We start from the raw sequence: 8,313 nt of genomic DNA, 5'->3' as shown, positions 1-8,313 counted from the left end.
GATGGGCGATGCCGGGGCTGGAGGACGAGCCCGGTCCTGCGGTGACTGCCCCGCGCTGACGGTTTTTGTCTTCACGTTGCGAATCTGTGTTATCCCGGTTGCTTTCGGTTTTCGTGGTCGTTCCTTTAAAATTGGTATTTTTGAGTTCGTTACCACTTTGTCAAGTTCAGCTTTTGTATAAAGTATTTGGAAGAAAAAGGTTCTTCAAAAGCCCTTTAACTTTCGAGGTAACTGATTTGGAAACGGTTTCTGCTGCTTCCTTTGGAGCAGTCAAAACGCAGTGGTCACAGCGCTGAAAGTGAAAGATGCTCAGAAGTGCCTGGGCTGTTTGAATGGCATAGCAGCATTTTCTGCTGCTTCCTTTGGAGCAGTCAAAACGCAGCGGTCACAGCGCTGAAAGTGAAGGATGCTCAGAAGTGTCTGGGCTGTTTGAATGACATAGCAGCATTTACAAAAACTATAACCAGTTATCACAAACTGTGTGAAGTGGTCTGGGAATCCAAGAATTACGGGTTCTGCACACCTGAGGTTTTGTTGAGTGCTTCATTTGAACTGATGGACACAACCGTCTCGGGTGCTGAAATGTGCCTTAGCTGAAATAAAGATTTAGTATCTTGTGTAGATGAAGAGTTTAAATTATCAAATCACTTTCAAATGCATTTTGTAAAACTGAGAAGAAAGCTATAGCTTGGTGTTACGTATTATTGGACTGCTGTGTTGAAGAACGATGCTTTACTGTCTATTTAATAATAAAACTCAGTTCTTTCAGTCGCTGTACGTCGGCCCGTGGTGAGTTGTGTTGTGTTGCTGCAGCCTCTAACAGGCACAGTCCACCCAAAATGATTTGTTGTGGGATGTGGACCCTAAATGTTGCATATTTGGGTCCATTTCCAAAAGAAGTTATTTCCCCTGTTTCACATTGCACAAAGTTAGGAGGTTCTGAATGAATTTAAAATTCTGCCATTATTAGTGGTTTGGTTTGGTTTGGTTTTCCCTCTTGCTGTAGAAGTAAATGAGTTTCCCATTTGGGTTTTGTTGTCATTATCTTCCAAAATGTGTTTAAGGGCTTGGTACCGTGTTGGTGCTCCAAGGTGTTTGTGTTTGTGAGATGCTGGGAGACTCTTCCCAAAACACTCACGCAGCAAGGAAAGCTGTCTAACCCAGTACCACGGATTGTAGCCTTGCATACTTTTCCAGAAAAAACCAGTAATAATTAATAATAAAAAGAAAACTTTTCCTCTTGTGATTTCCCCAGGAAGATGTCGAGATTCCCAGTAGGCGAGTTTTGGTTACTGGTGCTACAGGGCTTCTTGGCAGAGCTGTGTTTAAAGAATTCCGTGAAAACAACTGGAATGCAGTTGGCTGTGGATACAGGCGAGCTCAGCCCAGGTTCGAACAGATAAATCTTCTGGACTCCATTGCAGTTCATGACATTATCCATGATTTTCAGGTAAGTGTCTGGAGGATGAAGTAGATGCATAGGGTACTTCATAGGCCTGGTAATCAGTTGATAGTGCTGCTCTGACACTGAGTTCCTGTGGCTTTATTATTGTTTTTTTAAGTACCATCATATGTCTGTGAGAGATACCGTATATTATTAATTATTATATTTTATATGATTATTCAGAGTTAAAAAGAAAAAACAACCCAACAGCTTTGATCTTGCTGTACAATCAAAGCTACTGAAGAGCATAACTGCAAGGTTAATGACCAGGGGTTTTTGGTCTCTCGAAGCAGCATGGTTCTGTTTCACTTCGTGAGGAAACCACGCTTCGCACAATGCCATGATAAAAAAATAACCCCACTGCTTTTATTACGTCTCACAACACAGTGAAATGCCTTTTTGCCTGTTCATCCTGGAGTTGGGGTGCAATCTCGTGGCAATGTTTGTTGTTTCAAATGAGTCTTTAATTTCCAGCCTCATGTTGTAGTGCACTGTGCTGCGGAGAGAAGGCCGGATGTTGTAGAAAGTCATCCAGATGCTGCTTCTCAGCTCAACGTGGCTGCTTCAGGGAACCTGGCAAAAGAGGCAGGTAAGGAGACCATCTAATGGGCTTGGTTTCTTTTTAAAATACTGTGTGTGTTTATACAGAGACATAAATAGGAGTGAGTCGCTCAAAGTGATGAAGGTAATTTCTGCAGTCGGTGTTTTCTGTAAGGGCAGCACGCATTTGTTTGTGGAGGATCAGTGAACAGAGAAAGCAGTGGAAAAGAATGGGGCTAGGAGATGAGGTCCTTTGGAGGTTTGTTTAAAGGTTTATCGGGATTTCAAAGGAGGTGTGAGTTAAAATTGCTTACGTATAAACATTTTCTTCCTAGCTGGAGTTGGAGCGTTTCTGATCTACATTAGCACAGACTATGTATTTGATGGAACAAACCCTCCTTATAAAGAGACTGACGTACCAAATCCCTTGAATTTATATGGGAAAACCAAACTGGAGGGTGAAAAGGCAGTCCTGGAAAATCATGAAGGTAAGAATATGTTTTTAATAGAGGCTTTCTGTTTTTACTGAGCTGTGTTTTAGCTTAACAGACTCATAGGTCTTTTCAGTGGTAAAGTTACAAAACCATGGAAACGAGATTTAGGAAAGAAGACGATTAGGAGTCAGTCTCCTTAAAAATGATTCCTACTGCTTATAGGGTGACTAAAGCTTTATTTCGCAGTTCTTCTGATCTTCATTCATGTTAGTAGTCTGTGCTGATGGACACTCACAAGCCTTTGTCTACTCTGAGTCATCTCTTCCTCAGGAAAGATAAAATACATCATCAGTGCGTTGTAATGGCACGAAATTATACAAACAAAATCTAAACCATTATACCTAATAAGGGAAAAAAGCCTGGGACTGAACAGGTCTCCTTTCATTTAAAACTGTATTAATCAGAGGTCTGGTTGTTTCTAGGATGCTGTCAGTGTCCGTTCACAGATTATAAGGAAAGGAGCACTTCTGTTTTCTCAGAATTTGAAGCAAGTAATCTCGGTGTGCTTGAGGAAGAGGCTTCTGGTGTGTCAGTTTGATACTTGCACGTGATTCTGTTCTGCCTAAACAGAGCATTGAACAATTGATAAATTAAAATTAAAATTGTTTGAGGTTAGTATGATTGAGGAGAAACTTCTTTACTGTGAGGGTTATGGAGCATGGCCCAGGCTGCCCAGAGAGGTTGTGGAGTCTCCTTGTGTGGAGACACCCAAAGCCCTGGCCGTGTTCCTGTGTGACTGCTCTGGTGATCCTGCTCTGGGGGGGTTGCACTGGGGGAGCTCCAGAGGGCCCTGACAACCCCTTATCTGTGATTTTGTGATCATCTTTAGTAAGTAAATATATAATACATTTGAAAATGATAGACCTTAATATAGGGTAGTCATTGCTAGTAAGAAACAGACTTTCTAAAAATTCTTTGATAGGAAACGTCATATTTAAGTAAAAATCAATTTAAAGAAAGAGCTATTCACTCCACCTCTTATTGAATATCATCTCTAAATTTGACTGTGATGCTGTTTGCTCCCTCTTCTGGATGGGTAATGAAGATAAGGCTGCACCATGTTCCAGTTCATGTGGGTATCTTGCTAGATCCTTCCCCAGCTCAGCTCTACAGTTCTGTTCCGTAACCCTTCTGAGCGTGGTGTGTCAGGCAGCAGTGGGTTGCAGCAATGGTATTATTAGCAGAGGAATTTCGAGATGGCGATGAGTAACATGCTTGAAAATGTCGATGCTGGTGTTTCACACAAATAGAAATATTTTATCATCTATTATTCTTCCAACCACTAATTTGCCAATATCCTATAGGTAAAATTCAGCCTGCCCAATGCCTCTATTTGCATTAAGAACTTTTCAGTTGTATAATGCAAACGTTTCCATTAATAATTTGCTGTGTTTGTGTATTTTTGAACAATAGGAGGGAGGACAGAAGTTATTTTAGTACCTGTGCTTGTAAAACTAAGACGTTCCAGTAGCTTCACAGCCATTGCTAATGGAGGAAATGCTCTGAGAGACAAGGAAGGCAGCCTTTTCCTCAAATGAGGAATGCTTCTGAAGACATTAGAAAAGAGAGATTTCAGCCAATATTTAAAGAGAGGAAGAATATAATTGCTGAGTGACCAAGGAGCTGTTTTTAGAGCAACAGGAAATCAGTGTAATGTTGGGTTTTTAATTGTATTTGATTTTCTGTTGGTTTACTTTTGTGAGAATAATTGTTGTGTTAGCTTTTTCTTCTTGTCTTCTTAAGGGCCACTGCATTTTCCCACAGATCTTTAAGAATTGCAATGATTTGGTAACTTCCACCTGTAATTTCAGGATGGATTTAATTTCTATTTCTTTAAGCAAAAATATCTGTATTGCTTTTAATGAATTTGTTGTGGCCTCTCTGGATCTCTCCTCAAAGAGGCCTTTTGACTGAGACACGCTGCTATGATGTATTTCATCATCAAATATCCTTCTCTTGCACTTGTTTACTGTTAATTTCTCACAGCACTATCTTGACATCTAATACAGTTTACTACTGTATTCTCTTTATGTTTCTTTTCTAGTAAATATTAAAACATAAAACATATTAATTAAATATGTTTAATTACATTAATTGGATTTTCTTTGTGAGTTGTAGATGCTTAATATCGCCACTTTTCAGGTTTTGCTGCAGCATTCATACCCCTTCATAGCAGTGTTAATGCTTATAAAGTGTTCTTTGTTTTAGGTGCTGCAGTACTTCGGATTCCGGTCTTGTACGGAGAGGTAGAGAGGCTGGAGGAAAGCGCTGTCACAGTTATGTTTGATAAGGTGCAGTTCAGTAACAAATCTGCCAACATGGACCACTGGCAACAGAGATTTCCTACGAACGTCAAGGATGTAGCAGGTGTCTGCAGACAACTAGCAGAGAAGAGAATGCTGGTAAGAACTGAGAGAAACAAAGCTTTTCGAGGTGAAAACAGCGAGTTCTTGGCTGTGTTTGTGAACAACTGAGAACTGCGTACGGACTGCATCGCTCTTTGTATTTGTGGAGCACTGGGAGGGAGGAAAGAGCTGGCTGTGACACAGTAACTTGACATGCTGGAGTCTGCATGTTCTGATCTTTGACACAGAAGCGAGTGAAGTGGTGGGACGGATCCTTTTGAACGTTGTCACGTGTCTTCTAGTACACAAATTCACACAGAATCACAGAATCACAGAACGTGAGGGATTGTGAAGGGATCTCCAAAGCTCATCCAGTCCAATCCCCCTGCCGGAGCAGGAACACCCAGATGAGGTTACACAGGAAGGCGTCCAGGCGGGTTTTGAATGTCTCTAGAGAAGACTGGCTTCCTAGCTGATTCTAACATGCCTCTTACAAATGGCCATTTTGGACTAAAAAAACCCCATAGTGGTTGAGTGTAATTCTCAAATGTGCCCTTGGTTGTTGTGTTAAGAACGCTGAAAGGCAAAAGCATGGCACTAGACTGCAATACTTAATTGTTGTTATTCACCACAACATCTTCAGACTGCTACCTTTGCAAGACAACAAAACCAAAGTGTGTGTGGTGCCTTTCGCTTTTGTTTTTGAGTAAGTGAACAGTTCAGAATGGCTGACTTCCTCCCCAGCTGTTTGGCCTTGGTTCACTCTATGGCTCACTCCTTTCCCTGGTGTTAACTGTACGGAATAGAAGCTGTGTGTGAAAAGGCAGGGCAGATACACTTAACACCAGTTTTCAGTCCCTAGTCAGGTGTTCTCTGAAAACAGGAGACCTTTCCAGATCATCAGTGTGGAGCTGTAAGAAGCCTTTCAGGACAGGGTCTTGATTCCTCTGCACAGGGATTGGTCTGAGCATGAACTAGCTGCTATTTTTTCACCTCTGCTCCCTGTTTCTTCTGTAGGACCCATCAGTAAAAGGAACATTTCACTGGTCTGGCAATGAACAGATGACGAAGTACGAAATGGCGTGTGCGATTGCAGACGCTTTCAACCTTCCCAGCAGCCACTTGAGACCAGTAAGTGATGTGTTGTTGCACTGGTAGAAAGATGGATGTGCTTTATTGGTTCAAGTAGTAGGTCTCACGCTAGCTATGTGAGTAAGCTTCCTCTTCAGGACAGTCTGTGTATGTCCAGCACAGCAGAGGTATTGCTGAGGGTGCTGCCTGGTATCGAACTCAGGGAGAGAGCAGCTGCTTTGACCTGCTGAACGATGGAAATCACCCAGTCAGTACCAGGTTTGCAGTCTGGAGTGTAATGGTGTTTCTGCAGAGCAGTTCACACACACACAATCACAGAATCACAGAATCGCTCGGTTGGAAAAGCCCTCTGAGATCACCATGTCCAACCGTTCCTGTCTACCCCCTAAACCATATCCCTAAGTACCTCGTCTACCCGCTCTTTAAACACATCCAGGGATGGTGACTCCACCACCTCCCTGGGCAGCCTGTTCCAGCTTCTGACGACAGTTCCCCTTAGTCAGAAGTAAATCCATATTTTTTATTGTATTTCTGTCCTAAAAAAAGCGTACAGATTGACAGAACGTTAACTTGAAAGTAGGAGTGTGTAAGATCTTTTCCAGTGTCCAGACTTATTTCTGAATACATACACTTACAGTCAGATCATCTTTGCTTTGCTTAAAACACCTGTCCTCAATTATTGACACTTGTAAGTAAGACCATTCTTGAACACATACCGATAATGTTGTGAGCATATAACGTGTAAATAAGATTTTATTTATATACAAAATAAATTCCAAGGATTAGGAATTAATAAAGTCTGGAACTGAAATGTGGCTTGGAAAATGGAGAGGAAAAGAATGGAGAATACTAAGTTAGTCTGAGTTTTTTCTGCCCAAACTTATTTCTCTCCAGGAGCATTGACCAAGACGTGGTTCTGTCAGCTTTTAGGAGCACTTTTTACCTTGTGATTAGAGTCATAGGGTGAAAATAGCAATAACATGTAGAAAAGCATAAATGATGAGCAGTAATTGAGTGAGAAAAATCTAAGTTATGGCACTTGACGTCCCTCTGCCCGGCATCTCTTACGTTGAAATGAATTTGTCCATAAAGCAAGCAGACAGACACACAAAAAAACCCCACAGAATACAAGGGAGGAGGAGAACGTGCCTGTACAGGACGCTATGGAGCAAAACTTCTGAACAAGCATATATGAGAAGTCTTTTTCTGTCATTTCTGATCACTTGTTGGCGTGCTGGGGATTTTTCCTGTTGATTTTTCAGATCACTGATTGTCCAGTCGTGGGTGCCCTTCGTCCGAGGAACGCTCAGCTGGACTGCTCCAAGCTGGAGATGCTGGGGATAGGTCAGCGAACGCCGTTTCGGGCTGGGATCAAAGAATCGCTTTGGCCTTTCCTTGTTGACAAGAGATGGAGGCAGACAGTCTTCCATTAGTTTGTAACTTTTTTTGGTAAAAGTACGGTATGTGGCACTTTTTTAAGAGAAAAAAAAACCAAATAGTTTTGTATGGGTGTTCTTAAATCGTGACATGGAGTTTTAATTTAATCAGGTAAACATATGGTCTTGCACTAGTGAAATTGTTAGCCTAGAAAAAGTTCAGTGACAAAACCTGAGCCCATTGGATGTCCTGGATCTGTCCCTCCATCCATCCCAGTCTGATTTAACGTCTGTTCCCAGTGGATCATGGTTCTTAGCAGTCAGTACCATTTGATGCTAAGGACGACTCGGATCACCTGTAGACTTCCTTTTGGCTGAAATACGTCGTTGATGCTTAAGGTCTGTACCGTTATTGTAGATACCATTTCTCTTCATTAAAAGACGTGGTTATTTGACCACCAAAAATCAGAGATGTCTTTGGTTTTTAACCTCTGAAGGTGGTGTTCTTATGAAGTTAAACTGAAGTAGGAAACGTCCAATGTTTGTTTTGCTTCAGCTCTGATCAAAATGTTTTTTAAAAAAAAATGAAACTTTATTTTTGCAATTATCAAGTGGACTTTTTATGCTTGAAATATTTTCAGGATGTTCTGTAACTCGAATGCCTGCAGCTTCCTATTTGTACAGTCAGTTGTATGTGTTTGCTTTAATGGTGATATATAAAAGCTAGAAAGAGGGTTAGGAGGGTGGGGAACAAATCCATTTGACCTGGGTTTTTTTTTTTGGGTGGCTGGATTGGAGTTGGAGGATTTTTTATTTAGGGGGGGTTTTGCTGTGTTTGTTTTCTGTATAAAAGCATGAAATATCTTCATCTTTCTCTTTTTTGGAGGATTGGTGAAATTAGTGGAAGATGTTTGTTAGCTGATACAGGATGGAGAGGGAAGGTATTGCAAGGATTGGTAGCACTATGGCTTCTTTTGCACAGACCATCAGATCTTGCACTGGTGCAGCTTGTTCTGGAGCAG

General features: G+C 41.4%; 1 protein-coding gene across 1 annotated transcript; it reads left to right on the top strand.

Annotated features, from left to right (window-relative positions):
* The first annotated feature begins 8 nt into the window (after positions 1-8).
* MAT2B (methionine adenosyltransferase II, beta) lies at positions 9-7,684 on the top strand. The gene is made up of 7 exons (XM_010187275.1): positions 9-41; positions 1,256-1,450; positions 1,919-2,033; positions 2,320-2,472; positions 4,687-4,880; positions 5,841-5,954; positions 7,178-7,684. The coding sequence occupies exons 1-7, from the start codon at positions 9-11 to the stop codon at positions 7,346-7,348; spliced, it is 975 nt and encodes a 324-aa protein (XP_010185577.1). The 3' UTR covers positions 7,349-7,684.
* Positions 7,685-8,313: the final 629 nt, after the last annotated feature.

This window comes from Mesitornis unicolor, unplaced genomic scaffold (assembly GCF_000695765.1).
Source record: "Mesitornis unicolor isolate BGI_N332 unplaced genomic scaffold, ASM69576v1 scaffold6236, whole genome shotgun sequence".
Taxonomy (NCBI): domain Eukaryota; kingdom Metazoa; phylum Chordata; class Aves; order Mesitornithiformes; family Mesitornithidae; genus Mesitornis; species Mesitornis unicolor.
The sequence above is the reverse complement of the archived record's forward strand: the minus strand, read 5'-3'. Positions and strand labels throughout refer to the sequence as shown.

Excerpts from the sequence above, each read along its gene's own strand:
- MAT2B (XM_010187275.1), top strand. The coding sequence starts at position 9 with ATGCCGGGGCTGGAGGACGAGCCCGGTCCTGCG. Across the intron at positions 2,034-2,319 it reads GAACCTGGCAAAAGAGGCAG|CTGGAGTTGGAGCGTTTCTG; the intron begins GTAAGGAGACCA and ends TTTTCTTCCTAG. Across the intron at positions 2,473-4,686 it reads AGTCCTGGAAAATCATGAAG|GTGCTGCAGTACTTCGGATT; the intron begins GTAAGAATATGT and ends TCTTTGTTTTAG.